This window comes from Echiichthys vipera (assembly GCF_963691815.1).
Source record: "Echiichthys vipera genome assembly, chromosome: 9".
Classification (NCBI taxonomy): domain Eukaryota; kingdom Metazoa; phylum Chordata; class Actinopteri; order Perciformes; family Trachinidae; genus Echiichthys; species Echiichthys vipera.
Genome location: NC_139834.1, coordinates 5183398 through 5208909, shown reverse-complemented (window position 1 = coordinate 5208909; position 25512 = coordinate 5183398). Strand labels below are relative to the sequence as shown.

At 41.2% G+C, this 25512-nt stretch overlaps 1 protein-coding gene across 1 annotated transcript in view; it reads right to left on the bottom strand.

Moving 5' to 3' along the window:
• Window positions 1-1380: 1380 nt before the first annotated feature.
• The window catches only part of cables2b (Cdk5 and Abl enzyme substrate 2b), a gene marked incomplete at its 5' end in the record, with an annotated part of 49332 nt that continues 25200 nt past the window's right edge, over window positions 1381-25512 (bottom strand). The window contains 9 exons of the mRNA XM_083920458.1: window positions 1381-6581; window positions 8001-8085; window positions 8354-8473; window positions 8632-8738; window positions 10814-10911; window positions 12499-12667; window positions 12746-12854; window positions 15039-15116; window positions 21984-22079. Of these exons, the coding sequence (XP_083776584.1) occupies window positions 6441-6581; window positions 8001-8085; window positions 8354-8473; window positions 8632-8738; window positions 10814-10911; window positions 12499-12667; window positions 12746-12854; window positions 15039-15116; window positions 21984-22079 (1003 nt within the window). The 3' untranslated portion in view covers window positions 1381-6440. The remainder of the gene's footprint in view (window positions 6582-8000; window positions 8086-8353; window positions 8474-8631; window positions 8739-10813; window positions 10912-12498; window positions 12668-12745; window positions 12855-15038; window positions 15117-21983; window positions 22080-25512) is intronic.

Here is a 25512-nt window from a genome sequence, read left to right as displayed (position 1 = left end):
ATTTTATTATAAAATCTTGCACAATATTTACCCGACCAATACATTTGATTCAAGGTTTGAAGATGTGGACAACAAATGTGAATTTTGTAAGATCGAAGATGAAACTATTGTGCATTTATTCTGGGGTGGTCAGTGTAACTTTGGAGTTCTGGAAAAAAGTTGAAAGCTTTTTTTAGCATTCAGTACAAATGTTGGAATAATTGTACATAAAGTAATCCCATATTTACTCCAATTATCTTTACATTTAAACTAACATTACTTGGTGTGTGTGTGTATAGCCAATTCGTGCTGAGTGGATGCAGGTCAAGGAAATCAGATAAGCGTGACTGTTGAGGAGTCACCAAAAGGGGGGGGGGGGGGTCTGTGAAAACACAGACCCTGCTCAACTGATTAATGACAAGACATGTTTTAAGGCTTCTTTAGAGTTGTAAAGTCATAAAGACAATGAATTTTCCATATGTCTTGAGTTGCAGCTATGTGACCCTCACCTTAAGAATGGTAATTCATTGTAAACATCGTAACCACCAAAAGCCAATAAAATCATGGGTCCGGCAGAGATTACCTCAGAGCGGTAGGAGACTGTAGCTGAACACATCTCTGTCCGTTCTCCTTGCAAGTAAAATAACTCTTGTCTTTCTCTCTTTAGTTAAGTTTTGGGTGTTTTAGGTTGCTTAAACCTGACAACAAACATTTCATTAATTTGGAAGCAAAAGACGCCATTACCTGCTATGTCAGTTTACTAGTTCTTCAGGGGAAGCATCATCTCCATAAAGCTCAATTCTCCAAATCTCTGCCGAACTTTAATCCCTTCAAATATGAATGTCGTAACTATTTTGAGTCTATCCAGATTATTAATAATAAGAAATGTAATCATACCACAGATAAGTCACATGACTTTTTTAAAGATGTATAACAGTACAGCCCACGTCTTAATTTAACTTCTTTACATGTATCTATTCTTACTTTATTTATTGTCTTCTCTTTTCTCATGCCTTTGTATCTTATTAAATATTCTTATGTAATGTCGTTATAATTGAATGTGTTTTCTGAAAGGAGAACTGAGAACTGTCTTTACACACATATATCTTTGTCAAGTATGATGCCAAACTGTTCTGTTTGTACTATATTTGTTAAATTTTCAAATAAAGAATAAAAAAATACAATAGATACAATACATAAATAAATAAATAAATACATACAATAGAAAATGAGATATGACTAACAGCTGCTGTCCAAGTGTAAAGACTCAAACAGAATCTGCGTTTGAAGAGAAAGAGAAAACACATTTGAAAAAGAACGACTTTTATATATTATTTATCCATTTTTAATGAAAATAAACTTGACACGAATTGAACATTGGCAGTTTAAACAGTTTATGGTCGTCATCGTTTACAAAATTTTTCCTCCACTAATCTGCTCCAGTGTTGTGCTGAGTACCAGACTGTGCCGCAGTGTAACGGACTTCACCGTACACAGCAGCTGCAGGCAGAATGAGAAAGTTCACGCTCCAAAGACATAGGAACTACTCATGTTTTCATCTGTTTCACTGCATGATACAACAGCTGAACCCAAAACAACATAAATAATAGTTTAGATCGCCCCGACTGCAGCGCTGCCAAACTGCCGCGTGGCTCGTCCATTAAAAAGCAAAAAACAAACCAACACAAATGTGAATAATTTAATGAAATATAAGTTAAAAAGTAGAAAGAGAAGACAAACACTTGGTTAATATTTCCCTTTGACAGCCTCACAGTGCTCAAAGATTAAAATAATAATTACCAGGATGCAAAAAAACAAACTAACTAAACGTTTAAATAAAAGAGGTGAATGTAGATGCTGTGGCACAGGAGGATGAAGGTCAGCTGACAGGGTAAAAGCTGCGTACAGTCAAACATCACACATCTCTAATGTAGAGAAGACGACTTTGGAAGCTCGTGTGGCGTCTCTACTCCCAAGCAGAGTTTTAGATTTAACAAAGTCATTTAGGAGCAGTGCTTCTTTTATCTCATCTTTCAAAAGGAAACCTTTTTTGATCGTGAGCTTTTTCCTTCCACGGGTTTCACAATCAATTCCCTTTAAATATACGACTCTGCTCTCAAGTGTCCAAAGTGCAAATTTTGTGAAGCGTTGGGTTCTTCCTCACCGCTTTAATTAAATATAAAACCTTTCCATTTTCTGCTGTGTGCTGCAGAATTCAACAGGTTTGAGTTTGTTCCTTTTCTCTCATCTTTGTCACTGGGTTCTTTTACCAGCACACAAATCAAACAGCAGACTCTTGAAACTTGCTTGTATCACTGTGGACATCAAGTATGTATTAGGGCTCCAACTAAGGATTAGTTTTTCATTCTAAAGGTTAGTTTTTCATTTTATGAGACCGATTAATCGTTTTATTGATAACATGTCAGATAATAGGGAAAAAACACAAGGCTATGCATTGAAACGCTGTCCCAACTCCCCCAAAACATTCAAATTCTCACATTTGAGAAACTAAAATGGGCAGATATTCAGCCTTTTTGTCTCAAAGGGGAGCACAGCAATTAGAAGAAACAGTTTCAAATTCGTTTTATGTCAAACGACTAATCCAGTAATCGATACAACTCAACATTTGTTTTGCAAAGTTGCATTCTTTTTTTGAAAGCGTGTCCTGATTGAGCGCGCCTCCTCTACCTTTACATTCAGAACGATGGGTTTTAGGGCGGTTGATGCGAAGAGTTTGCATTGCGATACCTCAGTAATTATTATAATTTCGCGTATTAAGTCTCAAGAGCGTGACGTTTGATTCAAAGTGAATGCCAAACAGTGAAACATGTAATTAAAAAAAAAACCCCACAACAGTTTTCTGAATAAACAGCAGTGATGCTAAGAATTCATGATTTTTAGAACCAAAAAAGACCAAAAGCAACAATATTACTGTCGAGTCTCGTCTGTGTATCAAAGCCTCTGTAGTATCTGTGCAACACAGCATCATTCTTGTTAAAACCATTAAAAAACACCAAAGGTCAATTCATCCACTGCTTGAATAGCCCCCAACATGTGCAATATTTACTGCTGTTTAGAAAAAACAACTAAAAATACTGAGCTTTGAAAAGAAGCATTTGTTCTTTTCTTTTCTGCCTCACTGTTCTAATGTCCTCGGTCCATTTGAGCCCTTCTTGTGTTTCAAAGTAACATCTGCTATAAGCTATGATACTTGCATTGGATGACTGTTTGAATTCTATTACTGTAAATGAATGAGAGAAAAAAAAGAGGGACATTTGTTTCATATCTTCAGTATGAAGCAGTGGTCTTGGAGCTGAAAGCTGCAGAAAGAAAAGGGAGGTTGAGTTTTGGAGAAACAACAACACAACACAACACAACAGCACATTGTTGGTTTTTGGTCTTTTCACGGGATCTCTTGACAGTGGAATTAAAAATAACAACACATATATCTCCAGCTTAATGCTCAACACGTCAAATGTGAAACCTGAGCTCAACCTCAACCCAGATTTTTGCCTTCTTTCATTCATTCCAGGCGAGCGAGGCTGATGAAACACAACCACTTCCCTTCACCGAGTGTCTGTGCGACACCAGACGCACATCGATGCGGACGATGATGGTCGGCCCGGTCACAGCGGCTCAGAATACACTTTGTTTGGCTCCAACACGTCGAGTTCAGATGACTCAAAAACGTAAAAAAAGTCCCATTAACACACAGTGGAAGAACAGTGATGTGAAACTTCAGGATGAAGAAGAATATTTAAGTCCACTAAAAACTGAAGACGCTTTGCATCCTCAGCTGGTTTAAAACGCGATCCTTCATCTGGGGATTATTAGCAATAAATACGTGTCAGTGACTCGGTCAGTTTTCAACCTACAATAACACAATAGAACATGCTTCACACGTCTAATGTAGAAAATATTATTACTCTGTGATACAATAAAGGTTCAGGGTTGTGAAGCAAAAAGGCAAAGTGCAAAAAAACAACAGAGGCCCTACAGGGAGTTTGTTTGGTCTCTCCTCCAACATGGCCGCCCGTAACCAATGGTAACCACTGTGTTTTTGGGTACATAAAAAGTTCCACTGTGTCCCGACTTTTTACTGCTGCAGCATGGAGGAAAACAGGCCCAAACATCCTGTCTGAGGCCTCTGTTGGGTTAAATATGTGTCCCTTTATGATACAGTAAAAAAAGAATAAATAATAGTTGAGTGAAAAGTAGTTTTTCTAAGGTAGTTCATGAACAGAAAAAGGTTGTTGTTGGTAGCCGATGCTGCTTCTCTGTGCGGACAGATTTCCCTCCAGGAAACATGAATAATGTCTTTGCAGTCCACCTTAAGAAGCCGTCCCGTCTCACGATCATTTTCTTCATTAATCGATTAGTTGTTTTGTCTATAAAATGGTGTTTCCCAAAGTCCAAGATGACGTCCTCGTGTGTCTCGTTTTGACCTCAACTCAAAGATATTCATATTACCGTCATAGAGGAAGAAAGAAAGCAGCAAATAAGAAGCTGAAAAGATGAAAAAACGACTCAAAAATGATTAACTGATTTTCAAAACAGTTGGTGATTAATTTACTATCAACAACTCATCGATTAATTCACCAATCGTTGCAGTTTTGGTCCCAAATTAAGAATTGTGTGGTAAATAATGTAAAGTTTGATTATTAAAATCAAAACTGCAATTTTCAAAATTATTTTTCCCAATTGTTTCCGATTACATTTTGGGAGAAGTTTGAGTTAATGAGCTTCTTATTTTCATGTCATTTTTCACAATATCGATTCCATTGAAAGACGAAAGATGAGCATAATGAACTAATGCACATGGACTTGAAGACACACGAATCACAGTGACGGTTTCATCTGCTTCAGTGTGATGCGGACGCTTCCCCTCTGAAGGATGCACTGCCTCTCTGCGGCCACCAGAGGGAGCAGCTGATCCATCACACCGAACCAGAGAGGTGGAGGGACGACGACAGGAGAGCGAGTCAGACGTCACAACACAGAGAAGGGGATGAAGATGAAGGTGCCTGTTTGAATCCCTGGATCCAAGGACAGACGAGAATAGGAACAACTACTTTTCAGGTGCCCTTAGGCAAGGCACTTCCACATGTAAATGTGTGTTACAGTAACGCGGGCTGATGTGAACCACCTCCACCGCTTCGACAAATCAAAGTATGATCAGAGCAGTAAGGAAGAGTCTGAGCAGGAGAGCAAACTACACACAGAAACGGGCCAACGCCAGGTCTCTGATGTGAGTGAGAGTCCAAACAAGGATCGGAGCAGTGAAACCAGTCCAGCAAGAGGAAAACAGCTTTACAGTCTGTGCTGTAAACGCACAGAACGACTCTTTGTTCAATGTTCCTCGATTGTGATTCTATGTGAGATTATCTTGATTTTAAACAAGCGCATAGTTGTATTGTTTGTTTCTTGTAGTTGGAGAGTCTGGTGTGGAGAATTCATAGCCCGTAACAGAACATTTTCAATACATTTTCACTACAGTGTTGGATCAAATTTCCTCCCTTATCGCCTTAAATTGAATTTAACAACGTAAGTTTCTACAAAAACACCAGGAATGATGACAATATATTGCTTTTAAATGCAGTAAAAGGATTGTCAAGTGCACAAAACGTTGTATTTAGTGACTGGCCGCATTTAAATCAAAATTAAAACACATTTTTTTAACCTTCATGTCCAATTTCTTCATTGTCACAGTCTCGGTGACTTTGGCCTTCAGTGCCCCAGAGGCACCTAAAATAAGGAGAAAATATTGGAAAAAATAAATAAATAAGAAAATGAAATTTTCAATCTCTATGGCAGCAATTCTGTTGGGTGCAAGTCTGAAAAAATGTCTTAGATTTCTCCTGGAAGTGAATTTCTCAACTGATTTGAAAAATTGTGAGGCTATCCTTTAAACGTGGTTTGAACCAGGGTTAAGGTGTGGGGTGACACCTGAAGGGAACCTTTTGACCAATATGTCAGATTTTACAAAGCACAATTTGAAACCGCTCAACGCAGCTTTATGCAAACTCAAACTGAACCAAAACGATCTAAATGTGTTCAGCAGAGTCTCTGTCACTAAGATCTCTGCAAAGAGGCCAGTGAGCAAAACATTACATGAAAACATAACAAAAAAAAACATGATCATTTTGTCTAAATGCTGTGAGGAATTGGACCTTCAGCGTTTCCCCTGGTGCCGCACCACTCCTGATGCACAACCATCGGTCACAGTGTGTCGTCACCTTGGTGTTTGAGGGAGAAGAAACAGCGACACGTTGCCCTCTGTGTTGCCGTGCCGTGGTGCTACCGCCACGGTGTGGAGGAACTTTGGTGTCTGCGTTGTGAGCAGAGGGTACGAGGACTCCTCGGTGCCGTAGTACCTCTGAGCCGGGCATCGCGAGGACCTGTTCCTGAAGCTGGTAGTGCATAGAGTCCTTTGAGATGAGGGAGGGATCCGTGCGGCGCCGCTACGACTGCTGCATCAGCTTCCTGTAATGTGGCATGACCTTGCTCTCGGGGAGGTAGAGCGCCATCTCCAGGGCGACCAGGATGGTGAACTCAAACGATATCAGCTCCCTCCTGCTGATCCTGAAACGCTCCTCCAGCTTCTACAGAGACAAAAAGAACACAGAATGCTTTCTTTGTACATGCAGTGCTTCATTAAAGGGCGACTTCTTGCTGCTCATGGGGGAATTGTTGGGTCAATTGTTTTGTGTGCTAGTGTGCTTTTTACCTACTCTTATGATTTGGCAATGTAAATAAAATTGAATTGAATAAAATATGTGAATCTTTTCATCCACAAATCACTTAAATGTACCCAACATCTATGGACCACGGGACCGGACCAAACTCTTCACAACCAGCGGGTTTATTCTGAAAATCTTTCGTTTGTTTTTGGGAGTTACAACCCAATCTTAAAAAGGGGGAAAAAACTTGAACTTGTCTTGAAAATTGGTCTGTAAACGAAAACATTTTGTGTTAATGCTTAGTTTTTATACCGAAAAGTGTAACCGGTTCTATGCAAACAGGTACCAGAACACAGGCAGTCCGGACCTTTGCGTCCTCTACTGTGGTACGGTGCCGTGGTTATACTTGTAGGTGGGATAAATGTGGGTGCATTCCACCATTTATAACATTCATTTACTTTTAATAAGAAGAAGAAGTACTTTATTTTTATCCCACACGGGGAAATTCAATTTTCACTCTTATTATCATACATGTTACACACAGAGGCCCGAAATACACACATGCACAACCAGGACCTATATACATGCAATTGAGGAGAGATGTTAGAGCGAGGGGGCTGCCAGTGACCAGCGCCCCGAGCAGTTGGGGGTTCGGTGCCTTGCTCAACAGCACCTCGGCAGTGCCCAGGAGATGAACTGGCACCTCTCCAGCCACCAGTCCACGCTCCATACTTGGTCCACACAGGGACTTGAACCAGCGACCCTTCGGTTCCCAGCCAAGTCACCTATGGACTGAGCTACTGCCGCCACATCGTAGAGTTCCCAGAATTATAAATGATGTCTTCAGACTACTTAAAGTTTAAAACCTCTAGATATTATGTGAACAATGAACAACAGATAAAAAGCTGTTTTTTCTTTCACAATAGTGGCACATATGCTGATACCTAGGTGTGTAGTGAGTGATGGAAAAAAAACTTATACCAAAAACATATCTTTGACATTTCTGTGCTGACGTGTCTTTTTACTCATTAGCCAACACGTATACTGATTTATCTGTGAGAAACTAAAATTGTCCCTTTAGTGGGTGGGATCTAACGACAACAACAACAACAACAACACTGTGTGTGAACAGAGTCACAAGTGAACTGTGAAGGACAGAAGCTGCAGGTCGTTTTCCACCTGCTCAGGTAAATCAGCTTCATAAACAAACTGAGCAAGAGCAACATGAGCTGACTGACAGGCCGAGGTAACCACCATGATCCTACTATGTGTGTGTGTGTGTGTGTGTGTGTGTGTGTGTGTGTGTGCGTGTGTGTGTGTGTGTGTGCGCGTGTGTCTTACATCGATTAGGTGTTTGACCTCCTGTTTCTTCAGGTCACTGCTGATCTTAGCAGCCAGTAGGATGCAGGCAGCTGACACCAACTTCCTGTAAAACATCAACAGTAACAGGAGCTCACCAAATCTGATAATTACAGATGAGGGTCTTAAAGAGACAGGCGCTAAAACAGAGCGTTTCAGACAGACGGAGGTAACAGGTATGAGAATAATAATAATAATGTCTTTTTTGAACATTAAAGCATGTGAACATGTTCCAGTAGAAACCTGTATGCCCCTGAAGATGAGCAGAATATGGGACCTTAGAACACCACTGTGTGTTTTCATCGTGTTATATGAGGGTCACACAGTTAAAGTACCTGTTCTGCTTGTTGAGTCGACCCTGCAGCACCAACTTCTCAAAGTAGACGAACGCCATCGCGATGGTGACGGGCTGCATGCCGCAATCCTCCCCAACTACTCTCATCTCTCTCTTCAGACTGCCAGACACACAAAGAGAGTCAGTTTTTAACAATAATAATGCAATTCTTTAGAGTAGTTTTAGCAAATTGCAGATAGCCTCACTGTATATTAAAACATATATAGGGTATACGTCAATACAACTTTCAGTTTCAAAGTCTTTAAAAAGATTTTTTACCTGCGTATCTTGCTGAGCGTGAGTTTAATGTGAGGGAACTTCTCCTTAAACGTCTCGTTCATGTCTTTCTTCAGGTCAGACGGTTTGACGTATTCGATCACTGTCGTCTGAAGGAGGAAAGACGAGAGGGGACGAAAAGACGTCATAAGAAGGCAAAGAAAACTAAAGAAAAGGAGTGGGGGAAGAGAAGAATGCATGAACAGGAAAGAAGAGATTTGTAGCCGTGTGAAAGTGAAAGCAGACATTTCAAAGTCAAATTATGGTCATTAAACGTGAATGAACCCGGTGATGAAGTAAACACTGACTGAGTATATATTTCTCTACTGTGTACTGCGTCACTCTGAGCACTGTGAATATGCAGTGGAGCAATGTAGGTGGAATCCCACATCACAAATATGAATGAAAATGTTAATATTGGTCATATACAAGGACAATATGAAGAAAACGAGGGAGTAGGTAAATAATATTTGAAGGCATTTCGGTGAGAAAGGGGGGGGGGGGATTTTAGTTATTATGCTGGCAACAAAAAAATCATGCTAAAAAAATCTCTACTCCTGAAAATGTGGATAAACTTACAAATTTTAAGACATTTAAAGGAATCAATTCACATTTTTTTAACAAATGTTTGGCTAACTGCCAGACTAAGTGTCGGGGTAACTGTCAGGCTAACCGCTATAGGCTGTTAGTCAAGCTAACTACCTGACTAACTGCCATGTGAATAAAATGTATTCATTAGTGGAACCTGTGTCACCAGTGGGACAGTTTCTGGCTAAATTCTGTCAAACTTTCTGTTTAACCTACAATTATAAATGATGGTGAAATGTTTTGAGTTAATTTAATGGTGTTAAAGTCTAACTTCTTATCTTTGTAACCAAATATCTTTTTAACTGCTTACTTTATCTTCGTGTTTACAAGAGTGGTCAAAAGGACGCTAACACCGGTGAATTAGCCGTGTGCCCCTCTCGGCCACTGGGAGCTGCTGGTCGTCCACATCACCATCAATGCTGTCAAAACCTCTGAGACCATTCTTCAGCCCTTCACAATAAAAGTCCATGCTTTAACAGCTCCAAAATATACTGTAAAGTCTTCTTCTTTCTTTTTTGAATGTAAGCCACCACCTGAGCCACATAGGCTGATCGTTCTGACTGCTTTCTCTGCTCTCTTTTACTAACTTGACATGTAAATGCTCATGTACAAATATGAAATTTACCTTGTAAATTCTCAGAAGTGTTTAAATAAATTCTACACTTCGGTGGAGATCACCCAGTAAAAGACCGGTCTGTCCTGAAAGGGCTAATAGCAGAGACCGGCGTCCGACTGGTGATACATGCCCTAGAAGTAGCTGTCGTAGGAGTTACCACTTTGCTTATTAGTAAAAGTAGCTCACATTTTTTTTGTTTAAACAGTGAAAAAACAGTGTATTCTTAAAGGTTTTAGCCACTGTTGATGTCAGGCGTCGCCATGTTGAACTTGGAAATTCCAGGGTGAGATAAATGTGCCCTTGGTGTGTAAAGACCTTAAGTCTTTAAAAACTGGGAAAACACTTCTAAGGCCTCATTGTGTGTACGAGCAGTAAAGTTTACAGTAAGTGCCTATTAAATGGTATAGGTAAGTGTGTGTGTGTGTGTGTGTTAGAGTCAGAGAGAATGAGAGAGCCTGGTAATATGCTCCATGTCTATCTGTAAATGTGTCTATAAAGATGCAAGTGTGTATCTGGTAGGAAGTTTTTTGTGTGTGTGTGTGTGTGTGTGTGTGTGATTGAGTGAGTCATGGAGAGTTGATTTGTAGTAGGTGGTGAGATCACACTATGTAATGCACACGCACACAGCAAGATCAGAGACAAAGAAGTCCCCCTCAGCAGTAATCTCCTCTGATGGATTAAACAGTAATGAAAAACTGTCTGTGTCCATAGTTTTTAATTCATCTCAGTGGAGGATAAAACTAAGCTGCTGCCTATAGGACAATTATGGTGAAGTTAAAGTGCTGTGTGTGTGTGTGTGTGTGTGTGTGTGTGTGTGTGTGTGTGCATGAATGTGTCCTCCTCAGTAGTGATTATTCTGTTCTCAGAGGTCTTTAATCCTCCATCCTTCATCATCCTTTACACTTCTGTCGTCTCTTAGGATGTCATTGTACGTTTTTGGAGGTGATTTCTTTTTAATGTGTTTTACAGTGTCTTTATTACCATGTAGGAGGCGAAGATCAGCACCCGCTTGTGTTTCCCACAAGGCCACTGGGGGTCGCTGAGGAGGTTAGGATCGTAGTCGGTCACATCTTCCAGACCTGGGCGATAAAAAGAAAAAAATCAAATATAATAACTTATGAAAAGACTGAAGAGTTTGGTAGATTTGTTGACTTACACTGCAACATTTATTGACACTTGGTCGAGGAGGATTAGGATGAAGTAGTACAAATCAGTCGCTACAGTTTCCAACTTGCACTAGTGCAACTTGTTGGGTCTCTGTAAATCAAAGAATGGGGTCTAGACCTACTCCTTGGATAAGTTACTTTACTAGACATTATAAATGACATTTCTTATGACAAAGGCATCTCTTAAAAAAACCCTCTCATTTTCTGGGACACATATGAAGACAGATATCAGAGTGACCTCGGTGGTGGCTTGTTTAGCTTAGCATAAAAACTGGAAGCAGGAGAAACTGCTGGCTCCACAAAAACAACCCCATTTGTCTCTAAATCTTTGTATTGATGGATTCAGAGTCTCCCTCTCCACCATGACTTTACTCCTTATTGCAAGTTTCCAGCAATGTAGACGCATGAGTTGGACATTATTGTTGTTTTCAAAGGAATTGATAAGCTCAGTGGTGTAGATTACGGTTCTGCTTCCTACTGGCACCATTTGCAGTGGGTACTGTAGCACTAGAGTGACGGTCCACTATGGTCGCTGTGACATGTAGAACATGTGATTAATGTTGTGAATTCATGCAAAACTACCTGGTTAGATTTAGGCAACAAAAGCACTTGTTTGTAACGTATCTGCAGTGACCCACGGGACATAAACAGGACACAAACCGTAGCCTCCTGGGTGAAAGTCCTGTGTTTGTTTGACCCATCCACCACCCGACCTCCTCCCTACCCGACAGTGACGCACTTAATCCTGGATCACTTGCTCCGAGCATCTAATATCGCCACTTGGATTTACAGTTGAAAGGCCGGTGTGGTTCACACAGACGCTCAAGGGCGCCATATGCATCGGTATCAAACACAGAGGTCTTTGACAAAATGGCGGTATTTAATGCGCTGACAATGAGAATGCACACACGCACACACAGCTGTGTTGTGTTACTGAAAGGTTCTGGATTAGAGAGGAAGGTTTAGAGGCTAATAAAGGGCTCTGTCCCCCTGTGTGTGTGTGTGTGTGTGTGTGTGTGTGTGTGTTTATAGATAGCAGAAGCATGAGACACACATTGTGTACATACGTACATACAGTATATACATCTGTTTAAAATATACAGAAGACGACACTCCAGCACAGCTGCAGAAGCTCTCTCTCTTCTTCCCATCTCTCTCTTTTTCTCTCTGCGCAGCCACAAACACACCCCTCTGCCTCTACTTCCTGTATCACAGAGTGTCTTTACATGGGCCAGTTAAACCGTTTATGACAGTGTTTTTGGACTATTGCTTTTATGCATTTGAGCGTGTCAACACCATGTCCATAATATGATCATAAACTTATGAATGGGTTATTCATGTCTATGTAAAACACACTAAATGTTCTCCCTCTTAGTATAAATGCAGAAACACATCAACCGTAGATCTGATTTGGTGAAATGGTACAATTCAAAATATAGAAAGAGTGTGAGTGTGAGTGTGAGTGTGTGTGTGTGTGTGTGTGTGTGTGTGTGTGTGTACCCAGGTCCAGGCCCACAGTGCTGTTGAGTCTGCTGGGTGGGCAGCTCCTGCCCGGCATGCTGTGGGTGCTCCTCGACACAGGAATCTGCAGCGTCAGGTCGGTGGTCGACGATGGCTTCTGTCTCACCAGGGCGTTAGTGGGGTACAGGAACTGGGCGTATGACACCGACTGAGACAGAAAGAGACAGAGAGATGAGTTTATAGGATCTGAACTCTCTCTCCTGTGTGTGTGTGTGTGTTTATCTACCCTGCCGTAGGTGTCCAGTTGAAAGCCTTCCAGCCCCGGCAGCATTTCCAGAGTGGTGGAGATGTTACCAGACGAGTGCCTCCTCCTGGGGTGATTTAACGTAGGGTCACTGAGGAGACAGGGGGAGAGAGAGGAGTGGTTCAGGTGACTGGAAGACACAGCAATAATCACACAAATGGAAGCACACTGTAATTAAAAAAAATTATGAACGTAAATAAGTTGCAAGATTGCATTAAAGCCAAGAATGTCCTAAAATCTTACAAACGCCCCTGTGTACACCTGCCCTGCTGTAACTGGATTTGCCTAAACCACAGTTTAACTTACTAAATGATGAATGCCGCATGCAAGGTTTACTAATATCAGGTCTTATTCTGCCACATCAACGATCTTGACAGCTGCAACAACTGCTGCTGCGCTTTGTGTTTATATGCTAATTATTATTAATTTTTAGGTCTTTTATTATCAGGGCGGTACGCTGGTGGTGTGGTGGTTAGCACTGTCACCTCACAGCAAGAGGGTTTCTGGTTCGAATCTCGGCTGGGGCCAATCTGTGTGGAGTTTGCATGTTCTCCCTGTGTCTGCATTGGTTTTCTTCGGGTTCTCCAGCTTCCCCCCACAGTCCAAAGACGTGCAGGTGTTCGGTTCATTGATGATTCTAAATGGCCCGTAGGTGTGAATGGTTGTCTGTCTCTGTTCGTCTCTATGTGCCCTGTGATAGACTGCAGTCCTGTCCAGGGTGGACCCCACCTCACACCTGATGTCAGCTGGGATCGGCTCCAGCCCCCCGCGACCCCGACAGGGTCAAGTGGTTGAAGATGGATGGCTTTCATTATCAATTAATCTGTTGTCCATTTTCTCTATTAATAATCCATTTGTTCTTTTGGTCAATAAAATGTCCGAATACGGTGAAAAATGTGGATCAGTGTTTCCTCAAATGTCTTGTTTTGTTCACAACTCAAAGATGACCCGAAATGATACACATTTAAAAAGCTGGAATCACAGAATTTGAGAAAGAACCCAAAATACACAAAATACAGTAGTTGGCGACTAAACAATTAATAAGACTAATCATTGCATTTCTATTAATGTTTGTTCATTAACTGGACAAATCAAGTTCTAGGGGCTTCTGCTGGAGCTTCAGATTTCTAGTTTCAGTTTGAAGAAAAGACTAAGCCATTTATTTCCAATACATCCATCCATCCATCCATCCATCCATCTTCAACCGCTTGTCCCTGTCAGGGTCGCGGGGGGCTGAAGCCGATCTCAGCTGACATCAGGTGTGAGGCGGGTCCACCCTGGACAGGTCATCTACCACAGGGCAAGTTTAAATACAGCATTTTACAAAATATTTATATATTTGTATCGGCCAAAGACATTAACATATGAACTGCACACAGATGATTACAGTCAAAACTATGTAGATAAACGTTTTTTTTTTGCAAAGTGTCATCTTCCTTCCTGTGTCCCCCTGCCTGGGGCATTTTAAGGTGACAAGAGTGGGACGTGTGGTGTCCTGTGAGCGGAAGGTCACTTCCTTTACACCCACATGCTCTGCTGCTTTCACACTTACAAACCACAGCAATCTGCTATGAGATAAAGGTGGAAATGTGATGCCTGAATTCACTTCCTCTGCAAGGAGAAAAAAAGAAATACCAGGAAGAGCAACTCACGGCGCCTCGACAACTGAATGAATGTTTGTGTGTTTGTGCACAACAGAGAGAGAGACGGAGCAATTATTACGTGTGTTTACAATAATACGCTGTTATAATAATAATCTTTGTGTACTGACTATAAGTGTGTGTGGGGCCTGAGTGTGACGTGATGGTAAGCATGCACACAGGCTGCTGTAGATTACCATCTGCAGTTGTATGTGTGTGTGAATGTGACAGAGGGAAAGGGATTAGGAGAAGATTACATAACTGTAATAACATCTGTATTTTCAGCTGTGTTTATACAGTATGTGTGTGTGTGTGTGTGTGTGTGTGTGTGTGTGTGTGTGTGTGTGTGTGTGTGTGTGTGTGTGTGTGTGTGTGTGTTAGAGTCAGAGAGAATAAGAGAGCCTGGCAATGTGCTTCATGTTTATCTGTAAATGTGTCTATAAAGATGCAAGTGTGTATCTGGTAGGAAGTTTGTGTGCGTGTGTGAGACCCAAAAATGTCCTCAAATCATGTCGTCCTCCCTAAGTCTTCTTCTTCTTCTTCTTCTTCTTCCAGTGAGTAAATCCCATCCTCTCCCTCATCATTTCTGTGCGTACCTATACGTACGTGTGTGTGTGTGTGTGTGTGTTTATTACCTGAGGTAGAAGCTTTCTCCGTAGGGCAGAACAGAGAAGGCGGCACACAGAGACCTCTTTGCACAGATCAGCACGATCCTGACAAGACAAGTGAACACACACGTTAGTGGAGATGTTGTTAGAGCATCTGTCCTACGGTGGGCTGAGTATGTGCAAGAGCATCAGGATACAGGGGTTACAATTCAGTACACCCCATGTGAGCACAGGCGCATTTAATGAGAAAAGATGACGGTGAATATGACAATGAATCGTGATATTAATTCACATAAAGACGCAGACTTCTGAATATTAGGTGTAATGGAATAAAATTCATCATTTATTCCATGTGCAATAAAAATCCTCAATTTAGTTAAACAATAAGCCACCTCTCATAAATAAAGTGTCTATTCATCATATTGTGTAGCATTCACACTTCTATTGCTTTCCTCTTCATGTCCCCTTTCTTCGTTCTAATTTATTTACTTATTTTTCTTTATCCAAAGAATTTATATTTTAGATACTAAAATACATCAATAAGTTTATATTTTTGGATTAAATTAAATGAATATGAAATACATTCATACATATACAATATACAGGATAGGAATATATGAGAAACTTGTTAAGTAAAGTTAAAAAAAATGGTTGAGTTTGGAAAAATAAATAAATAAAATCAATGTATTACAGAGGAGAGGAGCAATGAATTATGGAGATTAGGAGGGTGGGATTAAATAAGTGCATACTTCTTCCCACTTGTGATTCATGTATCTCTATGCTTTCTGGTTGTGTAATATTATTAAATCAATCACAAAACTAAATTTATATATATCAGAATTGAACAAAACAGAGTTAATTTAGTTTTTTTCCTTTTGAACACGGCTTTCTACTTGAACTGTTGTTTTTGACACCTGACTACATCTGTAAGAGCGTGATCACACTGTCCTTCTGGCCGCGGCCAAAACCGGTTTTTCAGCTAAAGTCTAGTACCTTTAAGTAGTGTGAGTGCACCCGCTACGCGCTCAACTGGGGCCAGCTGGGCCGCCACGGCCCGCTTGAAATAGGTGGGCTTTAGCGGAGCTGTTTGCACATGTACGAGCACGAGCGTGCGCACGTGTACGAGCGCGAGCACGAGCCCTACGGCAGTAGCGTTATGTCCGCCTGTTCGGACATGTAAATAGAAGGACGGACCATGCGCGGACATTTAACAACAACAACAATGGCGGTGAAAGGTTCATGTTGGTGTGGTGCAGAGGTGGAGTGTTTACTGCAGATTTGGTCGGATGAAAATATTCAAAAACAGTCGACAAGACGCACAAAAACTCCGAGGTCTATGGAAAGATTTGTAAACAAAGCCACACACACGCGATCAATGCGTGTGACGTGTTACGGCTTGAAGGCGTATGGACAGCAAGAAGCATTGGCCGAGGCCCAGGTAGTGTGAGTACAAACGGGGCTGGGGCGCGGGGGGGAGAGGGAGGGGGGGCAAGTACCCTAAAGTCCGGGTCTCGGTCCGGGAGGACAGTGTGAGCGCGCCCTAAAACTCAGAAGTGTCTTTGATGACTCAAAGGCAGGATATTTTTGCCAACAGCGAGTCCAGTTGATGGTGAAAATCCTGTTTTCCTCCAGTTCACACTAAATAAAATTGTACTGAAAACGTGAGAGACATCTGTCAGAATCTCACGGTGCCATTACATCAGAATATTTTCAGCAGGTGGAAGTAAATCCAGTGGAAGTGCTGAACTCCAGCGTGACTGTCAATATATAAAACCATCACTTTTTTGGAACCACATGCAAACACTTGACCCACCTGCACATTTACCAGAGACTCTGCTCAACGACAGCATGTTATAAAAGGCTTTTAATGGAACAAAGTATACGTGTGCATATTTACCATCTGGTTTCCTCGGGAGTATAAACCCCTGTGGACGTCGCTCGCCTGGTTTGTGTCTCGGAGGAAAAATGTTGACAGTTATTATCTTTGGCTCGGGCACCAAAGAGACTGGGAGATGATTCACAGTGTGTGAAGAGATAAACACACTTATCTTTGAGTGTATCGTGTCTGTAATGAGTCATTTTCTCTTCTACGTGTACTTAGCGCACTAGTCTTATATGCAGACCTCAAATCATGGAGCTGAAATGTCCCTGACAGCCTTCCACATTACAACACACACAGTCTGAGCTCCACAGTGAAAAAACAACATCAATCCTGAGACTGTCAGAAGGGAACAGAAGCACGTTTGGCTAAATCCAACTAAGACATCAACCAGTTCTGTTAATCAGAACACTGGCAGACAAAGCAGTAAATCTACCAAAGTAGTTACATAACCTGGATTAAACTATATGAGCGAGTAAGAAAAACAAGCTTTAAAGAAAAAGGAACAAATCCTGATCGCAAAACGTGCTGCGGAGGGTGGCATTACTTTCCCAACGTTGTAAAACAAAATGTAACAAATAAAACATAGATACAAATGTACTGAACTGTTATTTATACAAAATTAAAATAAAGAATTGTGAACTGGCTTAAACGTCTTAAAATGAAATGTAACAGCTGAACCTGAGAAAAAAGTAACTTATTTGTAAATATTTAGTACAAACAGGAATTCAAAATAAAAAATAGCAGCCGAACCTGATAACAAAGTAACTTAAATAACAACGGGCCGCCCCCTTAAGAGAGTTGGCAGAGTTGTTTGTCCACTCAGACTTGCTGTAGTTATTGTGATGTTAATGCAAAGCGGCTATTAGTGTTCTCCTATAAGTAACCAGCTATATTTGATTTAAATATGTAACATGTCCACCGGCGAAACTCAATTAAAGCATAATGTGGAAAAACGTGAACTGGGCTAGATGCTAATCGCGCTAGCCTGTCTATGGCATTTTCAATGTTAAGTTACAATTCATTATTGTCATTTTCGTAACTATTAAAGAAAATAAAAGAAAATCTTTGCACAGGCTCTTGATACAGCGCTGTGAACACATTTTAATTTGTACACTTGTGTCTTGGTTTCTGTATTTCAGTGAATATTGAGTGAATACAGAGTTTTTGCTCTGTATGGAGTTGTTGCTGGTGTTGGCTGTGAGTCAACCGGCATGCTGCACGGGCGCCGCTCGCAACCATTTCATGGATCCATCCATGTATCTGCTAATTATCCCATACCTGATCCAGCTAATTTGTCAATATCGGGGCGGATATCCTATCTTAATATCGGATCAGTGCATCCCGATGTCGAAAATTGAAAATTTAGCCTGAAAATACTAAAATTGTAAATTTATATATATTCCTGCAAGAGGCAAATTACGATTTTTCACGAGGTTTCTATTCCACTTGATTTATGATGTAAAGAGACCTGATTGGATGTCAGTTCACACTAAGCCCTGACATCACACTAAATGACAGGATGTGATGTTTGAAAAGGTTCAAACATGCAACTGACACATTCATATAGTGAAGCCTTACATACTGTAGTGTGTTTAGAAAAAGAATAAAGACTAAAAGGCCCCGGGTAGCGGTTAATCCAAACACTGGGGTAATTTCACAGGCTTGACATGATCCAGTTCAAACAAACAGGACATTTTTAATGTGAGTGGAAGACACTTTAATCCTGGACTAAATCATCCTGATCATCGTCCCAGGGATGCCCTTAGAACAGTGTTATAAATGGATTTATCACTCAAAATTGGACATCAATGTGAGATATTTTTGAAAATAAATTACTGCTTTAAATTTGGACGCATCCTGTGGAAAACACTGTCCTCTTCGTCCCCTGCTGCTGCTCCTCCTCCTCTATCCATCCCAGGAGACAGATTATCAGCTTGGACGTAATGTTGTTGTTGATTGTGACACACACACACACACACACACACACACACACACACACACACACACACACACACACACACACACACACGCACACGCACACGCACACGCACACGCACACGCACACGCACACGCACACGCACACGCACACGCACACGCACACGCACACGCACACGCACACGCACACGCACACGCGCACACGCACACGCACACGCACACGCACACGCACACACACACACACACACACACACAGCTTGTTCCCTACTGTATGATGCATGGGAAAGTGGAGAGCAGGAAGTCACCAGGGAGTTCAGTGAAAACAACAGATGCATCACAACAGTCCTGCAGAAAAAAAAACGTGACTCTGCTGGGGATTTTGTCCCCTCCACACACTTCCATTTATTACCACACATTTCACAACACCGGGGCCTAATTACTCCATGATCACTTTAAAGAAAAACACCAGACTAATCCCACTACAGGGAACTGGACCCAGGTGTCTGAGAGTTGTGTGAATACTGATAAGGATTGCACACAAATAATCAAGGCGAAAAGTCAAACATACATGACAGAGATAAATATCCTGTGATAATAACATTAAAGGGGTCCTATCATGCTTTTCCTGATTTCCTGTCATATAGATCTTGTTATGATGTTGGATGTTCATGCTAAACACGACCAAAGTCTCAAATAAAGAAGTAAACGTGTTCATGAGCAGATCTGTTCAGGATGCAGACTGCTGTCAACGCCTCCTTTCAGACACTTTTTTCTACTTTCTCTGTGGTCTGACATCAAGCCTTCATGGATTTTCAAAAAAGGTCATCTGCTCCAGGAAAAGCACGCCGGGCACGCCCATGAAGTACAGCGACGCACTGCTCCAGTAGAACATTCTGCGTTTTACTACATGTATCTACGAGCTAGCAACAGAGAAAGCTGTAAAATTTAAGGTCACACACCTGCTACAACATGTCCAATTGTGTTGTTTTTAGTTTATAAAGCCTTATTTGGGATTTTTGACAGTAGAATTTGCTGCTTTATTGGCCCACAGTCCACTGTTTACTACATATAGCTACATGCTAACAGCAGTAATGGTTGAGCTGAGAGGAGACCAGGAAGTAACTGACCAATCAGAGTCTACTGGGCTTATCAGTAGGGAGGCTCAATGACGTTTTTCTACACAGAGATTGATCAGGAACCAATACGGGAGTCCATTAAGAATCATACCCATAATCAGAATTGATGCTAGTAGGGATGGGCACGAGGAGTTAATTCCGAAGATCGAGGGACCGCATAAATTCCTTGAGGGCCAAATCGAGTACTTGTTTTTCCCAATCTCCTTCTAGACTCAACTCATCTTCCTGCAGGAATAACGATGCACAGCAACACAGCCTAGACAACACCTAATGCTGATTCTCAATCACAACAGTCACAGTTCCTCTTTAAGGATGGATTTTTACAACCACACCTTCAAAACACTGTTTCCTTATGAAAACCTAATTAAATTCCTGTTCTCATTGTGTTAATGATCGGTCCTGCTGTGGAGAACAGGCGCTCCTCTGGCACAGAGGTGGCAGGGATCAGCCGCTGCTGCCACAGACACAATCCATATTTTCAAACTAGTCCTCCCTGAAGACGGTGTCCATTGCCTCGACCTTACGGCCCTGAACATCACTGCTTTCCCCTCCGTATCGTCTGGGCCTTGCACAGCAACACCATCATGTAGCTCAGACAACTTCACTCTGATGGTGAGGCGAAGAGTTGGCTCCAAAAATCAAAGGTGTTTGTGTCCCGGGTCACACAAAACGAGGACTACTCAAGAAATCGATCACTCACGTCCATCCCTAGATACAGGTACAATATGTACAATAAAAGTAAGTCAAAGTATTTTCACACTGAATTTGAAAGATTTTCCTACTTTGATACTGTAGCACTGCTGCTGGAGCCATCAAGCTGTGGGGACTTTTACTGATGCACACATTCATGCTTCATTTAAAATCTCCCACGACCCAAAGGAGGGCTACGACCCAGAGTGTGAGGCAGGAGAGCACTAACATCTACTTTTCTCTGTAAGCTGCTGTCTGTTCTCCGCAATGACACGGTGACTTGGCTGATCGACAAACAACAGCCCTGCTGCTCTTAACCGGATCTATTCTAAAAACAATCAGCACTCCAGTCTATTATTATCTGATGTGTACGCCTGCTTTCCTTTGACCCAGAGCTCTGATTTATACACCCTGCGAGGAAGGACAAGAATAGAATACAATGGAGGAAGAAATCGGACAGAACGACACAGCCCAGGCTCCAGAAGACAGACCAACGGCTCAGTTCCTCCTCTAAAAGGTCGCAAACTTATGCACGTCAGCTGAGTTTATGAAGGTTTTTGGTTAAAGAGACTGAGACGTAACCTTTAAGGAAATTCTACAATCATCACCTTTAATGTCTATACATTGAGAGTAGTTTACAAATACAGTTTAGGGTTTATAATGAAAACATTTGGGGATATTTTAACAGTTGGACATGGTCAGGACCATGGAGTTGGACTTATCGCAGTTAAAGTCGCTTTGACTGTAGTTCAGTTAAAAAGGGATCTACAACCTGTATTCTCACATTAGTCCCCAAGCTATTGAATGGGGTTACTTTTCTTACATTATTGTGCAATCAAACGGAAAAGGTTTGAGAGCAAATCTTTCCACTCTGCAATAAAAAAAAACTTAACTAACAGCTGTCACTTCGAACAAGACCAGCTAATAGAGATGTGTCTAACATCTATGTCCAACATTTTCAGATTTTTTTTTATTCACTTTAATACACTTTTAATCACAAATTGATTTGATATTTTTTGATTGCAGGTTAAGCCTCTTTTAACTGCGTAACAAAGAAACAAAGGGAACCCCAAAGCGTTGCCCACGACTCCGCAGGTCTCATAGCAAAAACATCTAACTTATTTAAGCAAAATGTGTCTTTCTTTTTCTTTTTTATTAAACAGTGTACAAAAGCCTGAGCCAAAAAGTGACTGCACGCATACGGGCGTAAGTCTGCGTACTTGGAAGTTCTGACTCTGCTGCAGCAGTGGAATAGTGTTGTGTTGCTCCTTTCAACTTTTACCTTTAACTTTGTGTGTGTGTGTGTGTGTGTGTGTGCTTGCGTCCCACCTGCTGCCTCTGGTGTCATACTGTTTCATGTTTTTGACGAAGTGGATCTTCTTGGTGTGTCGAGGTCTGGGAGAGCCACCAGAGAGGTTACGAGTCCTACAGAGAGAGAGAGAGAGAGAGAGATTCTGATTTTAGAGGGGAAAGTTCCCCAATTTCCAAAATGGCGGTCGATATAGTGCATTTTTGAGCTGTAATGGAAAAAGACCTTTATTATGTGGATTGTGCAACAATATGCTCCTGCAAAGGCGCTCCGAAGGCTACTTAATTAAAGAATATTTAACATTATTATACATAATTATACATCCAATGGATTATATTGTCAACCATCTAGAAAGTAACACTGTGAAAGTGTAAATAAGAATATAATAAATAGCTAACTAAAACAAAGTACACACACAATTCTTTGTTCCCAAACATGTAACAAAAACCCGCGGATTTGTGACACCAAGTGTGTGTTTGTGTGTGTGTGTGTATTTTCCTGTGACTGGCTGTTGAAGGTTGTGTCTCTGTGTCGACCTTGTGGATTAAAACAACAAGCCTGGATATGAAAGCAGGCCAAGGAGCTCAGCGAACTGACATCACAGTAGTTACATAACATTACAACATCAGTACGCACACACCTTAAAGTTATGCGCAATGTGCATAATTAAGTCCAAACTTGCATTTCTATATAGGGCATATGTATTATCTGAGAGCGCACGCACGCACGCACGCACGCACGCACGCACGCACGCACGCACGCACGCAGGCACGCACACACGCACACACGCACACACCAAATCAAAACAATGATCGCGTCACTTCATCCCCGCCCTTGCAAGAAGCTCTGCGCCCCCTTTCCTTTCCTCAGCAGAAGCATGCCCTGCTGTAGTCAGACATTGGTATATTTGACACAAAGCCAGTAAAAGAACCAAACTTAGCCAGATTTACTTTGAATAGACTGACCCAGAACAGAAGAGAAAAGAAAGTCTTCTATACAAAGTGGGCATACTGATCGTATCTTTATAACCCAACGCTGCACAGGTAAAGACACACAGTTTCAATTAAACTGACATCTTGTTGATACATTTTCTTTAATTGATAAATTAAGTGGATATGATCACAAAACAGCTTATACAACCTTGATAAGTACAGAGCTTAAAATGATTTATGATTTGAAAATAAACAAAATCCCACATAACATCCGGTCTCATATCACAATATTGATACGATAACCAATATATTGGCCAGGTCACAATATGACAACACAACATTCTGTACTGTAAAATGCACACACAAGGGAACAGATGGACAGACAGACAGACAGACAGACGGACAACATCTGCTACTGTTTTTTATGGCTGACCTGGCAACTCCACACCACATGGAGTTTAAGCCACACTAACTTTCTCCTATCAGTCTTCAGTACTCTTTGAGGGAGCAGTATGTGTCTGTGTGTGTGCGTGCGTGTGTGCGTGCGTGCGTGCGTGTGTGTGTGATGCTTTTCCTAATTCAGTCACATTGATTTTCAGACTGTAACACGATGTTCTGCCCTCCTAATGTCCATGCATCTCTTTAAAAACTGTCGTCATTATGTAGTTGTTCTAATGAGTGTACGATACTGTACGTCACATTACAACAATACCAGTTGTAAATTAATTTAACAAGATTTAAGAAGAAAACATTACTCTTAAGAGCTACAGGGATGAGGAAGGGTTGGTGGGATGAATGTGAGGCGAGGTTTATATTAAATATGATTGACAGGCGGATATGTGGGTTGTGCAGACATGTAGGAGCACTGGGACTGAAGTTTGAGTTGTATATTTGAAATATAAGGTTCAATTATTTGCGTTTTGGAGAAGTTTTTTTCGAACATGTAATATTTATTTCGTGGTTTTATTCATGAGAATTTGTATATTGAGTTTATACAGGTATAACTGTACTGTTAATGTCATTGTCATAAAACATGCTCAAAATAACAACTAAAGACTGCACCAGACACAATCTCATTGGCAGCGATCACGTGAGACCAGTTTAAGCTCGTATATACACCCTGGAGAGCGTAAAGTCACTGCAGATGTTGATCAGCCTTCTCTGGATAAAAACAAGGGTAAAAACAACCACAACACATCGGTTTCAGCTGTCACTTCTCTATTATGACACCAAAGAGTCTATTTATAAGGATCCTATCTACCGTAACCACGGTCACATGATGGAATCTTCTCAGCATTCCGTTTGCATGGGAACCGCCATTCCACAACATTACGGAATGTTGTGGAATGTTTCCATTGTGTGGGAACGGAAAGCATCATTATCAATATATTAAGAAACTATTATATTCTCTTTCTGTTCATCTCTTTTCAAGTGTTCAAGTGTCACAGTTAAGGAAGATTTGGTCAAGTGGCCTTCAATAGTTTTTACATAAGTTTACATGTTGACCACCAAAATGTACTTTGGCCATCATATCTAGGGGCTCATTGCTAAAAATATAAGCATCTATCCCTGATTAACAAGTAGTAACAACAAGTGAGCCTGGTTTTTGTAAAAAATGTTTTGATATGATATCCAAGTTTTGCTTTTGATGGCACAAAGGGAATATTTGGCTTTGAGAAGTACGCAGTGACCACAACAGCCAACTCATCTCATTATGGGCCACACACGCATGCATGCACACACACACGCACGCACGCACGCACGCACGCACGCACGCACGCACACACTCACACACTCACACACTCACACACTCGCACACACGCACGCGGTCATGAAGTAGGTTTGTGATAGCAAATGCTACACTGCCACAATAAACACCCCTGTTATCTTTAACTTGTTATCTCAGCTTGGAGGCTTCTTTAAGGAAAACGCTATAGTCATAAACATAAACAATATTAGTACGATAGCTGGCGTCAGGGCTCTCCCAGTCGTTCTAAATCTGTCCCAGTATCTGAGCTGTGGATCTGCAGCCTAATTGTCACAAAAGTCTGACCGCTGTGGCCCATTTTCCATGAGAACCAGCCTGATACAACCCTCTGGGATGTTGTGGAAAGTTTAGGATCTGTGGGAACGGAAAAAATCAGTCTGCTGTTTCCTCTCGCTGCAGAGGAGGAGGAGGAGGATGATGATGATGATGATCAGTGTACAAATAACATACTTTTAGACTTGGGAGGATTTTCTGAATATGTGACATTATTCTGTAAATATGTGCTATAAAAACATGAACAGTCACATTCCCTTTTCCACAAAAGCTTACAATGTTTGAGTAGGAAAGAGCTTCAGAATGAATTAATGAATGAATTTATGAATAACTGAAAGAAAACAGCAGGTGACACCGTGTTTTATTTGCTGGATAAATCTAGTGACAAAGGGATTATTCAGTAAGATCGTAAGCCGATCAACAACAATGTTGATTCAGCATTTAAGTCAAATGTAAAAAAACGTGAATACCTGTTAATTTTACAACATGATTAAATCATAAATGTTGCTTCACTTGACATGAAACAACATCTTTTATCTGTTTTTATCTGTATACACAGATTATTTCCCTTTATTT